This window comes from Trachypithecus francoisi, unplaced genomic scaffold, assembly GCF_009764315.1.
Source record: "Trachypithecus francoisi isolate TF-2019V2 unplaced genomic scaffold, Tfra_2.0 Lachesis_group3, whole genome shotgun sequence".
Taxonomy (NCBI): domain Eukaryota; kingdom Metazoa; phylum Chordata; class Mammalia; order Primates; family Cercopithecidae; genus Trachypithecus; species Trachypithecus francoisi.
The window spans coordinates 110453362-110467567 of record NW_022681468.1 but is presented as its reverse complement, the minus strand read 5'-3'; the positions used below and the strand labels follow the sequence as shown (position 1 = coordinate 110467567).

Sequence of the window (14206 nt, the reverse complement as noted above, 5' to 3'; positions counted from 1 at the left end):
TCTCTGTTAGCTGAAGAACCAGTGAAGCCAATTGTGTGATTCAGTTTGAGTCTAAAGGCTGGAGAACAAAGGAGATGATGGTGTAACTCTCAGTCTGAGGCTGAGGACCTAAGCAGCCCTGAGGGGCTGCTGGTTAAGTCCTGGAGTTTGAAGGCCAAGAACCTGGAGTTTTGCTATCTGAGGACAAGAAAAGATGGCTGTCCCAGGAGAGAGACTGAATCCATCTTTCCTTTGTCTTTTTGTTCTATCCAGACCTTCAACAGATTGGATGTTGCCCACCCATATTGGTGAGGGGGATCTTCCTTACTCAGCTACTGATTCAAATGCCAGTCTCTTCTGGAAACTTCTGCACAGACATGCTCAGGAATAATGCTTTGCTACCTATCTCTGTGTCCCTTAATCCAGGCAAGTTGACACCTAAAACTAACCATCACAGCCACCAAAGAGTTTATATAAACCACATGAAATTGATTGATTGGAGACAAGTTAGAACAAACACCAAATAGTAAAATATCAATGTAATGCAGCATATAAACATCTAAACAGTGGTCAGCAATATTTGCATTAGGAATTGCGTGAAAGGAAATCTATGTTAGCAGGGGCAATCAAGAGGGAAATCTATAGAGTTTCATCAATTCAGAGGATCAACACTGGTCTGAAAATGAAACCCAAGTTTCAGTCCATTTTTCTGGTTCCCAGTTTTTAGCTTGAGTGGTCAACCTAGATAAAAACCACAATCCCTTAAATTTGAGAAACGTAAGTGCTTTCATGGGAATGATCTATTTGTTCCTCCTAGTGTGTGTGTGTGTGTGTGTGTGTGTGCAGCAGGGACAGGAGAGGAGGGAGAGGGAGAGAAAGTAGCGTGGAACTTCGTGGTAGTGAAGAGCATGGTCTGCATCAGAAAGACCTGACTTAAGCACTAGCTCTCTTTGAGCAAATTATTTTTACTTTTTCAGCTGCTATTTTCTTTTTTTTTTTTGAGACGGAGTCTCGCAGTCGCCCAGGCTGGAGTGCAGTGGCCGGATCTCAGCTCACTGCAAGCTCCGCCTCCCGGGTTTACGCCATTCTCCTGCCTCAGCCTCCCGAGTAGCTGGGACTACAGGCGCCCGCCAACTCGCCCGGCTAGTTTTTTCTATTTTTTAGTAGAGACGGGGTTTCGCCGTGTTAGCCAGGATGGTCTCGATCTCCTGACCTCGCGATCCACCCGTCTCGGCCTCCCAAAGTGCTGGGATTACAGGCTTGAGCCACCGCGCCCGGCCTCAGCTGCTATTTTCTTATCTGAAAATGAGGATTAATAATAACAGTACTTCCTCATGGGTTTGTTGTAAAAATTGAGTAAGCTAATGTGTGTAAAATACTTCAGTGCTGAATAAATGTTGGCTTTTATTATATATTGTTAAAAAACAGCACAGGCTGGGTATGATAGCTCACGCCTGTAGTCCTAGCATTTAGGGAGGCCAAGGCAGGAGGATTGCTTGAGTCCAGGGGTTTGAGACTAGCCTGGGCAACAGTGAGACCTTATCTCTACAAGATAAAATAAATTAGCCAGGCATGGTGGCACATGCCTGTACTCCCAGCTACTCAGGAGGCTGAGGTGGGAGGATTGCTTGAGCTCAGGAGGTAGAGGTTACAGTGAGCTGTGATCACACCACTGCACTCCAGTGTGGGTGACAGAGTGAGACCCTGTCTCAAACAAACAAAAAAACCCAAAAAAAACCCAAAAAATTCAAGAGAGACAGAGATTCCTAAAATTCTACGATTCTAAAAACCAGTAGGGCTCACTGAATATAAGAGAGGCAAGCAAAAAATTACTCCAATATTTTGAGTTTGGATAACCTGGAATATGATTCATTTATTGAGTCAATAGTTACTGAGTCCTATGTGCCACACACTGTGTTAAGCACTTGGCACTGTTCTCTCATGAAATTCTCACAATGAACTCTGTTAACTCTATGAGATAGGTATTACCCCAATCTCTACAAAAATTTAAAGAATTAGCTGGGCATGGTGGCACATGCCTGAAGTCCCAGCTACTAGGGAGGCTGAGGTGGGAGGATCACCTGAGCCCAGGAGGTTGAGGCTGCAGTGAAACCCTGTCCCCCTGCCCGCAAAAAAAAAAAAAAAAAAAAGAAATGAAACGAAATTGAGGGACAAAGAAGTGAAAAATGAACCATATAAGACAATTTAGAGAAATATCTACTTTGGGAAGACTAGGTAGGTAGACAGAAAGATGGAGATAGGATCAATGCCTGTTCCTATATATAGAAAGATAACTATTGAGTATTTGAATGGCCAGGGTTCTAGGCTTGAGTCATCTGTAGACAATGAATAGTTGAAACCATAAGAATAGTAAACAGCCATTTACTAAATCATACTAAAGGAGACATGAAGAGAAACCAGTGAAGGAAACACAGTGGGATACCTTCAGCCAAGTATACAGTGAGCTTCAGTCTACCCAATCTACTTCATAGTCATCCAAAAAGAAATTATACAGAATTAAAATACATATGCTTAAGGAGGTTCCTGGTATCAGTCTGAAAGGAACCATAATATTTAGGTAGGTGAGGGGTTAGTGGCCTTGCCTGGATGTCATTATTTGCTTCCTTGCAGTTCCCAGGGTCTTCCAGCATCTGTCTCTGGAGTTCCAGTTTCAATCACCCTCTCAGACAAGTTAAAATTTTTTCTCCAAGAATGCTGCCTGTGGCCGGGCGTGGTGGCTGACGCCTATAATCCCAGCACTTTGGGAGGCTGAGGTGGGTGGATCACAGGGTCAGGAGTTCAAGACCAGCCTGGCCAACATAGTGAAACCCCGTCTCTACTAAAAAATACAAAAAATAAGCCAGGCGTGGCAGTGGGCGCCTGTAATCCCACCTACTCAGGAGGCTGAGGCAGGAGAATTGCCTGAACCTAGGAGGTGGAGGTTGCAGTGCCGAAATTATGCCATTGCACTCCAGCCCGGGCAATAAGACTCTGTCTCAAAAAAAAAAAAAAGAAAAAAAAGAATGCTGTCTGTGCTTTCTCCTAAAGCATCTTAGTGTGTGCCTTCTCCATCCTTTCTTCTAGCACACATTTATTTTCAAATATTTTTAAAGACCTCTCGGCCGGGCGTGGTGGCTCAAGCCTGTAATCCCAGCACTTTGGGAGGCCGAGACGGGCGGATCACGAGGTCAGGAGATCGAGACCATCCTGGCTAACACGGTGAAACCCCGTCTCTACTAAAAAATAGAAAAAAATAGCCGGGCGAGGTGGCGGGCGCCTGTAGTCCCAGCTACTCGGGAGGCTGAGGCAGGAGAATGGCGGTAAACCCGGGAGGCGGAGCTTGCAGTGAGCTGAGATCCGGCCACTGCACTCCAGGCCGGGCGACAGAGCGAGACTCCGTCTCAAAAAAAAAAAAAAAAAAAGACCTCTCTGTAGGAAAGGCACTATAATAGGTGTGATAAGAAGGGATGAGGAGACAAAAATAAGTTCTACATGGTCTCTGCCCTCAATAGCTCTCAGGCAAGATGACTGCACAACCATGATCCATTATGCAAAGTGATGGGCCATGAAAAAGACACAGTGCACTGGGATTTGAAAGAAAGGACAGATCAGAGGAGGTTTCATAGAACTGCTAGTATGTTATCTAGGTCAGTATGTTATGTCCAGATATTTAAAATAAGTCAATATATCTGTATGTATATATTATTTTAAAAATTAAAAAGTCATTAATCTCAGGGCTGGAATAGATCTTGTGAGATTATCTGATTCAAAATGGTATCATATGTGTTTATAGACATGGCAAGTGAGACTCACAGAAAAATATGCTTGCTCGTGGTACTTTTGTGAATTTTAAAAAATTGTCGGCCGGGCGCGGTGGGTCAAGCCTGTAATCCCAGCACTTTGGGAGGCCCAGACGGGCGGATCACGAGGTCAGGAGATCGAGACCATCCTGGCTAACACGGTGAAAACCCCGTCTCTACTAAAAACTACAAAAAACTAGCCGGGCGACGTGGTAGCGCCTGTAGTCCCAGCTACCTGGGAGGCTGAGACAGGAGAATGGCGTGAACCCGGGAGGCGGAGCTTGCAGTGAGCTGAGATCCGGCCACAGCACTCCAGCCTGGGTGACAGAGCGAGACTCCGTCTCAAAAAAAAAAAAAAAAAAAAAAATTGTCATGAGATTGCTTGAAGACCTTAGGGATTTCATGTGCTCTGTCACATTCAGAATTGATCCATTCCATCAATTGATTTTTAACTATACAGGAAAATCCTTCCTAAAATTTGATTGGACCCTATTTTAATTACCCACATTAAAGTGAACTTTTAGTCACATGGAGATCTCAGTCACATGGAGATCCCAGATTCATAGGATTTGGCAGTTTCAAACCAGATTTCTTCTACAGCTTTCTGACCCATGTCAAACATTTGCTGTAAGTGTTTCCACCCGGTTTTTGCAGTAACCATGAAATAGTCTTTGTTCTCGGGGTATAGCTGGCAAGAGTATGCAGCCATGACAAGTGACTGGCAAAAACGACTGCATACAAGTAAAAACAAAGCACCCTTCTCTACAGCTGTCAGTGGGGTGATGCTTTCAAACCCTGCAAGGACATGGCCTCCTACTTGTATAGGATTCTTGCTTTCAATCATCATGTACATGATGGTAATTGCCAGTTCAAACACATAGTAGCCATAGCTCATGTCATCAAAGTCTAAAATCCCAGACACTTGATATTCAGCATTTCCAGAGGCTGACTTGCTGGACTCTATTAAAATATTATGGTCATTAAGATCTCCATGATTGATACCTGAAAATAGAAAAATCACATAAAAATAGTTATTGAATATCCCAATTTATTCCCCTTCCATTTCTCTTTCATAGGCAAAGCCATTCAGATAATTTGATGAGCAGTCAGAGATAAAGGGCCAAGCCCTATTTTTCTTGAAGTAAAATAATTTCATCTGAAAAGAATAAAAGCAGTTAATTTGGGGTGGTTGTTTTGCTTTTCATCAATACAAGGCCAGAAGATGGAGACTGCAGTCACTACAAATACCTGATTTTGGCTATTAAAAGAGTAAAGTGAAAAGAACTGCTCAAACCCAGAAATGTTTAAAAAGAATAGAAACATATTCATATTGTTAGAAGAAACAAAGAGTCCTAGAATGAACCAGATTTACCTTTATTTTCATCTAGGATTTTATTTTATTTTTATTCTTTGAGATGGAGTCTCACTCTGTTGCCCAGCTGGAGTACCCTGGCACAATCTTGGCTCACTGCAACCTCCATCTCCTGGGTTCAAGCAATTCTCCTGCCTCAGCCTCCTGAGTAGCTGGATTACAGGCGTGTGCCACCACACCCAGCTAATTTTTATATTTTTAGTACAGGCGGGGTTTCACCATGTTGGCTAGGCTGCTCTCGAACTCCTGACCTCAAATGATCTACCCGCCTCAGCCTCCCAAAGTGCTGGGATTACAGGCCTAAGCAACCATGACTGGCCTCACCTAGGATTTTAAACAAAATTTTCTGATAATGTGGTAATTCTAAATTTCCCATTTTTTGATTACTGAAATAGGTGGTGAGATATATATATGTGTGTGTGTGTGTGTGTGTGTGTGTGTGTATATATCTATTTTTTTTTTTTTTTTTTTTTGAGACAGAGTCTCGCTGTCTCCCAGGCTGGAGTGCAGTGGCGCGATCTCGGCTCACTGCAAGCTCTGGGTTCACACCATTCTCCTGCCTCAGCCTCCCAAGTAGCTGGGACTACAGGCGCCCACCACCATGCCCAGCTAATTTTTTGTATTTTTAGTAGAGATGGGGTTTCACTGTGTTAGCCAGGATGGTCTCGATCTCCTGACCTCGTGATCTGCTCACCTCGGCCTCCCAAAGTGCTGGGATTATAGGCGTGAGCCACCGTGCCTGGCCTGGTGGTGATATTTTAAGTCAGTACTACTCAAAGTGGGGTCTGTGGCCAGTACTGGTCTACAAAATGTTACTAGTCTGCATGAGATAAGAACAGAGTTGAGAGTGTTTAGAAAATTTTACAGTGATATGACATCCAAGAGTGTGATCAGTGGCCTTGTCTCATTGAACGGAGCGTGCATGAGTTCAAGTTTTGTCAAACTCCCCTGGTTAGTTGCATGTGACACGAACTGTAAGCGAATCATGCATAGTAGGACCATATGCCAGACTGTAATGGGTTGGGGAAAAAACCCACACTTGTCTTTTACCATAGATAGTCTAAGAAGCACGGATTTAAGCCACTTACTAAAGATTAGTAAGAGATGTAAGTGTCCATGAGCAATGAAGCCCTGAGTCACATACATGATATAAAGTATATAATTTTAACTTTTAATTATAATGCTGACTTTTTCTATATGATTTAGGATTGTGTAAATCATGCTTAAGCAATGTAACATAGTGAGTGGGCACATAGAAACAATATTATTGTAAATCATAGATTTTAAAGTATATATTTCTGAAATTGGGATATATTATATAATTGACTCAAAAATACATAAGGTAAAATTTGACTGGGCGTGGTGGCTCATGCCTGTAATCCCTATGGCCACTTTGGAAGGCCAACGAGGTGGATTGCTTGAGTCTAGGAGTTCCAGACCAGCCTGTCCAACATGGTGAAACCCTGTTTCTATTAAAAATACAAAATTTAGCCAGCGTGGTGGTGGGCATCTGTAGTCCCAGCTACTCAGGAGGCTGAGGCAAGAGAATCACTTGAACCCGGGAGGCAGAGATTGCAGTGAGCCCTGCACTGCAGTCTGGGCAACAGAGCAAGACTCTATCTATCTCAAAAAAAATTTATATACATATATATATGGCAAAATTTGACAGAAATACAAGCAAAGAATAGGCAATCTGCAATCATAGTAGGATTAAAATATACTTTAACATGTACTTTACTCAATAATTGTTAAAAAAAAAAAAAGCAGACCAAAATGTAAGTGAAAGTTACAGAAAATTTAAAAATTATTAATAAACTTGACATAATGGGCATATATAACTTCATACCCAACACTGCAGAATACACTTTATTTTAAAGCACACATGAACCATTCATAAAAATTTACCAAATACTACATGATAAAGTGTATTTGAAATGACTGAAATCATATAGAGCTTGATCTGTCTAATATGGTAGCCACTAGACACATGTGGCTATTTAAATTCATTAAGATTCAAACTGGAGGGCTGGATGTGGTGATTCACGCCTGTAATCCCAGCAGTTTGGGAGGCTGAGGTGGGCGGATCACTTGAGGCCAGGAGTTCAAGACCAACCTGGCCAACATGGCAAAACTCCATCTCTACTAAAAATACAAAAATTACCCAGGCATGGTGGTGCATAATTCCAGCTACTAGAAAGGATGAGGCATAAGAATCACTTGAACCCAGGAGGCAGAGGTTGCAGTGAGCTGAGATTATGCCACTGAACTCCAGCCTGGGCAACAGAGTGAAACTGTCTTTAAAAAAAAAAGGGCCGGGCACGGAGGCTCAAGCCTGTAATCCCAGCACTTTGGGAGGCCGAGACGGGAGGATCAGGAGGTCAGGAGATCAAGACCATCCTGGCTAACATGGTGAAACCCTGTCTCTACTAAAAAATACGAAAAGCTAGCCGGGCGAGGTGGCAGGCGCTTGTAGTCCCAGCTACTCAGGAGGCTGAGGCAGGAGAACGGTGTAAACCCGGGAGGCGGAGCTTGCAGTGAGCTGAGATCCGGCCACAGCACTCCAGCCCGGGGGACAGGGTGAAACTCGTCTCAAAAAAACAAAAAGAAAAAAAAAAAACAAAACAGGATTCAAGCTGGGCACATTGGCTTATACCTGTAATCCCAGCACTTTCAGAGGCTGATGTAGGAGGATCACTTGCAGCCAGTAGTTCAAGACCAGCCTGGGCAACATAGTGAGACTCCATCTCTATAAAAAAAATAAAAAATCTGCTAGGCATGGTGATGCATGCCTGTAGTCCCAGCTATAAAAAAAATTTTTTTAGCTCAGTAAGATTAAAATAAAATTGAAATTCCTATTCCTTAGCAGCACTAGCCACATTTCAAATGCCCATAGCCACATAGGAGCTATTGTATTGAACAACACAGATATAGAACATTTCCTTCATTGAAGAAAATCCTACTGGACAGCACTAATATAAAGTATGTTCTCTGATCACAATGTAGTTACCATAGAGATCAACAATAAAATATAACCAAAAAAGTTCATCGTATTTTGGGGAACAGGATTTATACTTCTAAATATCCATGAGTAATAATACAAAAAAAGTAGCCAGGCATGGTGGCACACACCTGTGGTCACAGCTATTTGGGTTACTGCAGCAGGAGAATCTCTTGAACCCAAGAGGTGGAGGGTTGCAGTGAGCTGAGATCACACCACTGCACTCCAGCCTGGGTGACAGAGCAAGACTCCAGCTCAAATAAATAAATAAATAAATGGTGAATTTCATGGTTTGTGAATTACAACTCAATAAAGCTGTAAAAAATAACAGGGCCCTGGTGCGGTTGCTCATGTAATCTTAGTGCTTTGGGAAGCCAAGGTGGGAGGATCGCTTGAGCCCAGGAGTTTGAGACCAGTCTGAACAACATAGAGAAACCCTATCTCTACAAAAATAAAAATATTCACCAGGCATGATGGTGGATAGCTTAGTCCCAGCTACTTGGGAGTCTGAGGTGGGAGGATCACTTGGGCCCAGGAGGTCGAAGCTGCAGTGAGCTGTGATCGCGCCACTGCACTCCAGCCTGGGTGACACAGCAAGACTGCCTCAAAAAAAAAAATTCTGAATTACACATCCAAACATACCATACCATGAAAACACATGCCAGAGAATGGGACAAAATATTTGTAACACATATAACTAGCAAAGGACTCATATCCAGAATATATTTAGCATTTCTACAAATCAATGAGAAAAAAAAAATTCAATAGAAAAAAGGCCAAAGACTTGACTTGGCATTTCTCAAGAATATATTTCAAATGGCCAATAAATAGGGAGATGGATTTTAAAACCATGATGTCATGATAAAGTATTATGTACAAATCAGATTGAGAAAATTTTAAAAGTCTGACCACACCAAGGGTATAGAACAATGAAAACTTTCACACTCTGCTAGCTGTAGTATAAATTCATAGAACCACTTTTGAAAACATTGGTATTATCCAGTAAAGCTGAATATAGGCATTAGACATGTCCTATGACCTAGCAATCCTACCCCAAAGTATACACTCAAAGACTAATGAACATGTATACTGAGACTCAAGCATGTTCACGGCACCACTGTTCTTAGTAGCCCCAAATAAGAAACAACCCAAGTATCTTTTAAGAGTAGAATAATGTGTGGTATATTAGTGAATACAATATTCTAGTTATAAAAGTTAGCCAACTCTAGCACATGCAATGACACGAAGAATCTTATAAAAGTAGTATTGAGAAAAAAAAGGGAAGATAAGTGAATATATATGGTAGAGAGGCAGAGTAGGAGCAGGGAGACTAGTTATAAGGCCACTGCAATCATCCAGATCATAGGCTCTCCTTTGAAGAAAGAATGGATAGAATTTGATTAGATTTGTGATGTGAGAGAAAGAACAAAGTGAAGCCTGATGACTCCTAATTTTTTGTCCAGATTAACTAGGTGAATGGTGGATACCACTTTAATGAGATGAAGAAGATTGGGGGAAAAACAGGTTTAAAGGGAAAAAAATCAACTCTGTTTTTATGCTACACCTTACATTGTGTTTACACAAAGTAAGTAAACACCGAGAAACACATACTGCCTATCTTAGGCCTTGATAGCAATGCCCCTCAGTTACTTGCCTTTTTTTTTTCTGAGATGGATTTCACTCTGTTGCCCAGGCTGGAGTGCACTGGCACGATCTAGGCCCACTGCAACCTCCACCTCTAGGATTCAAGCGATTCTCTTGCCTCAGCCTCCTGAGTAGCTGAGATTACAGGCACACGTCACCATGCCCAGCTAGTTTTTCCATTTTTATTAGAGACTGGGTTTCACCACATTGGCCAGGCTAGTCTCAAACTCCTGACCTCAAGTGATCCACCCACCTTGGCCTCCCAAAGTGCTGGGATTACAGGTGTGAGCCACTGTGCCCAGCCAGTTCCTTGCCTTTGACCAGTACTTAATGCTGGATGAAAAAGCTGGTTATATCTAGATATATACCCTACAGAAACACTTGTCTGTGTACACAGGGAGATATATACTACAGCAGCAGTTCCCAACCTTTTTGGCATCAGGGACTGTTTTCATGGAAGACCATTTTTCCATGGACAGGAGACTGGGGGAAGGATGGTTTTGGGATAAAACTGTTCCACCTCAGATCATCAGGCATTAGATTCTCGCTTAGATCCCTTGCATGCACAGTTCACAGTAGGGTTTGCACTCCTACGAGAATCGAATGCTACTGCTGATCTGAGAGGAGGCAGAGCTCAGGCGGTAATGCTTGCTTTCCCTCTGCTCACCTCCTGCTGTGTGGCCCAGTTCCTGGGGTCTGGGGACTCCTCTACTAGAGGGTTCATTGAAGCATCATTTATGTAGCAAAGAAATGGGAAGCAACCTAAAATTCCATTAACAAGAGAATGGACCAAAAAATTATAGTAATAGTACATGCAAATAAGTTATGGTATATTCATACTATGGAATACTATTTAGCAGTTAAAACTAATAAACTGAACTAAAACTACAAATATTCATATGAATCAATCTGCAAAACATGTTGAATAGAAAAGGCAGGTTGCAGAATAATAATACACAGTGTGATACCATTGATATAAAGTTTGAAAAACACAAACCCTACTATAAATAATTTATAAATCATACATATGTAATGTGCAAATTTAATGGGAAGAAGAGAGGTAGACTCATGTAAAGTTTAGAGGAGGCTTCAAATGTAGCAATTTTGAGCAAAGTAAAAATATTATTATTTAAAAAGCAATAGAAGGGCCGGGCGCGGTGGCTCAAGCCTGTAATCCCAGCACTTTGGGAGGCCGAGACGGGCGGATCACAAGGTCAGGAGATCGAGACCATCCTGGCTAACACGGTGAAACCTCGTCTCTACTAAGAATACAAAAACTAGCCGGGCGAGGTGGCGGGCGCCTGTAGTCCCAGCTACTTGGGAGGCTGAGGCAGGAGAATGGCGTAAACCTGGGAGGCGGAGCTTGCAGTGAGCTGAGATCCGGCCACTGCACTCCAGTCCGGGCGACAGAGCGAGACTCCGCCTCAAAAAAAAAAAAAAAAGCAATAGAAGCAAATATGGCAAAATTTTAAGATTTGATAAAGCTAAATTGTACCTCCATACTTTTTTGATGATATGAAATTTGACAGTTTAAATATCAAGAAAAATACTTAATTGGGAGAATACTCACATTCTCGAAAATGACTTAATTTGGTCATTACTTCCTCCTTGAACAGATGAATGACATGCTCGACAATCTCTCGGTTTCGATTCTGGCCCAGGACATACAGGTATTTCTCCAGAAGAGGAACATTTTTTAGATTCCAGATGAAGTTCTTCCGATGAAGACTACTTAACTTTGGGTGATGGAATTTCTGAATCAATCAAAAGCGAGATATTCTTAGTCTCTTGACAGAGCAACCACTGTTGAGAGGTGGGAGGTGCTGCACATTTTTCTGTTTTTTATTTTTGTTTTTTTTTTTTTTTTTTTGAGACAGAGGAGTCTTACTCTGCCGCCCAGGCTTGGAGTGCACTGGCACGATCTCAACTCACTGCAACCTCCACCTCCTGGGTTCAGGTGATTCTTCTGCCTCAGCCTCCCAAGTACCTGGGATCACAGGCATGTGCCACCATGCCTGGTTAATTTTTTTTTTTTTTTTTTTTTTGTATTTTTAGTAGAGATGGGGTTTCACCATGTTGACCAGGCTGGTCTCAAACTCCTGACTTCAGGTGATCCACCCGCCTGGGCCTCCCAAAGTGCTGGGATTACAGGTAGGAGCCACCTCGCCTGGCCGGTGCTACATATTTTTAATCAACCAGACCTTGTGAGAACTCACTCACTATCACAAGAGATCTGCTGCTTCAGAAGACTACCTGCTCTAGAATGGCCAGGGAGTCTCTGAGGGAGACAGGTGGCATTCTCTCATGGTCATTGACTTGCCCCATTTACTTTAACTCACAAAATAGTAAGCCCTTCGTATCTGTGCAGGATGTCTCAGTTTGGGGAGCACATTCCCAGCTCACTTGATCCTCATGATTATGTAAAGATAGGCATTATTGCCCACAGCTTACAAAAGAAATTGGAGGCAGCTCTAAAGAACTCTGTTCTCACCCATGCCCCTTGTAACCTCTTTGACTTCATCTTCTACTGGCTTTGCTCACCTACTTCAACCACCCTGGCCTCCCTGCTGTTCAAGGAACATGCTAGGCATGTTCCCACCTCACAGCCTTTTGCTTTTGCTGTTTCCCTTTTTGGGGATGCCCTTCACCAGATGGTTAGTGCCGTCATTTCTACCAGGTCTTTACTCAAAAAACACCTTCTCTATGAGAATGTCCTGACCACTCCATCTAGAATTTCAACCCTCTCCCTGATATTTTGTACCTGTCATCTCTGCTTATTTTTTCTTCTTACCACTTATTGCTAACATTTGTCATAGTTCACTTACTTATTTTACTGTCTATTCTCACTAGAATATAGGCTCCATGAGGGGTAGGGCTGTTTCTTGTCTGTTTCGTTCACTCCTGTATCCCCACACCTACAACAGTGCCTGGCACACTGAAGGCACTGCTTGAGCAATACTTGCTGAATTAAAGGATGTTCTTAGAATAAAAAAATTCTGGAATTGGAAGGGCCTTTAGACTTTGACCACCCTATCTAAAGATGTAAATAATTTTCACTATCATTGCACGAATGGGGAAACTGGGGTTCACAGAGGGATAACAACTTGTAATTATAAGGCTGAGGGAGGATCTGGATCTTGTGACCCACAGTTCAGACCTCTTTCACAGAGTGAGTGCTGGAAGATGCCTTGATGGTCATCCAGTGAAGTTTATTTCAAACTTTTTTGCACGACTTGCAGTAAGAAATATATTTTACATCATAACCCCAGTATACAGGCACACACATATAAAGAAAAAAGTCTCAGTAAACAATTCTCAGACCATTATATGTGACATATTCTGGTGTTTTTAAAAATTATATTCTGGCTGGGCATGATGGCTCATGTCTGTAATCCCAGCACTTTGGGAGGCCGAGGTGGGTGGATCATTTGAGGTCAGGAGTTCGAGACCAGCCTGGCCAACATGGTGAAACCCCATCTCTACTAAAAATACACACAATTAGCCAGGCATGGTGGTAGGTGCCTGTAGTCCCAAATGCTTGGGAGGCTGAGGCAGGAGAATAGCTTGAACCTGGGAGGCGGAGGTTGTAGTGTGAGCCAAGATTGTGCCACTGCACTCCAGCCTGGGTGACAGAGTGAGACTCCGTCTCAAAAAAAAGTATATATATATAAAATAAAATTTAAAAAATATATTTCTTTTAAAAGTTCCTCTAGGCCAGGCATGGTGGCTCACGCCTGTAATCCCAACACTTTGGGAGGCTGAGGTGGGCAGATCACGAGGTCAGGAGATCAAGACCATCCTGGCTAACATGGTGAAACCCCATCTCTACTAAAAAATACAAACAATTAGCTAGGCATGGTGGTGGGTGCCTGTAGTCCCAGCTACTTGGGAAGCTGAGGCAGGAGAATGGCATGAATCTGGGAGGCAGAGCTTGCAGTGAGCCGAGATCATGCCACTGCACCCCAGCCTGGGCGACAGAGCGAGACTCCGTCTCAAAAAATAAATAAATTAAAAAAAAAAAAAGTTTCTCTGAATGGATTTCAATACTCACTATTATGACCGGGAGTTTGAGAGCCTTCCCCTGATGATTCTCTTATCAGTAGCATTTTCTTGCTAAATAGTCAGGTAGCCTGTTGGAATACTTCTTGATATGGTTTGGATCTGTGTCCCCACCAAATCTCATGTCGAACTGTAATCCCCAATATCAGAGGTGGGACCTGGTGGGAGGTGATTGGGTCATAGGGGTGGTTTCTTATGAATGGTTTAGTACTATCCTTTGGTGCTGTTCTTGTGATAGTGAGAGTTCTCATGAGATGTTTTTTTTGTTGCTGTTGTTGTTTGTTTGTTTTTGAGACAGTCTCTCTCTGTTGCCCAGGCTGGAGTGCAGTGGCGCAATCTTGGCTCACTGCAATC

The 14206-nt window shown here is 42.7% G+C and overlaps 2 protein-coding genes across 4 annotated transcripts in view; both read right to left on the bottom strand.

Moving 5' to 3' along the window:
- The window catches only part of LOC117070328 (A disintegrin and metalloproteinase with thrombospondin motifs 7-like), a 684711-nt gene that overhangs the window by 377266 nt on the left and 293239 nt on the right, over nucleotides 1–14206 (bottom strand).
- Nucleotides 4147–14206, bottom strand: part of HYKK (hydroxylysine kinase) — a 34287-nt gene continuing 24227 nt past the window's right edge. Inside the window, exons 4-6 of one of the 3 annotated variants that reach the window (XM_033189272.1) lie at nucleotides 11364–11547; nucleotides 10461–10555; nucleotides 4610–4781 (exon numbers count right to left, since the gene is read on the bottom strand). In XM_033189272.1, coding sequence (XP_033045163.1) covers nucleotides 4743–4781; nucleotides 10461–10555; nucleotides 11364–11547 — 318 coding nt within the window. In that variant the 3' untranslated portion in view covers nucleotides 4610–4742. Of the gene's footprint in view, nucleotides 4782–4825; nucleotides 4936–10460; nucleotides 10556–11363; nucleotides 11548–14206 lie in introns of those variants that run through there. The other 2 variants (XM_033189271.1, XM_033189273.1) reach the window with 2 other exon arrangements.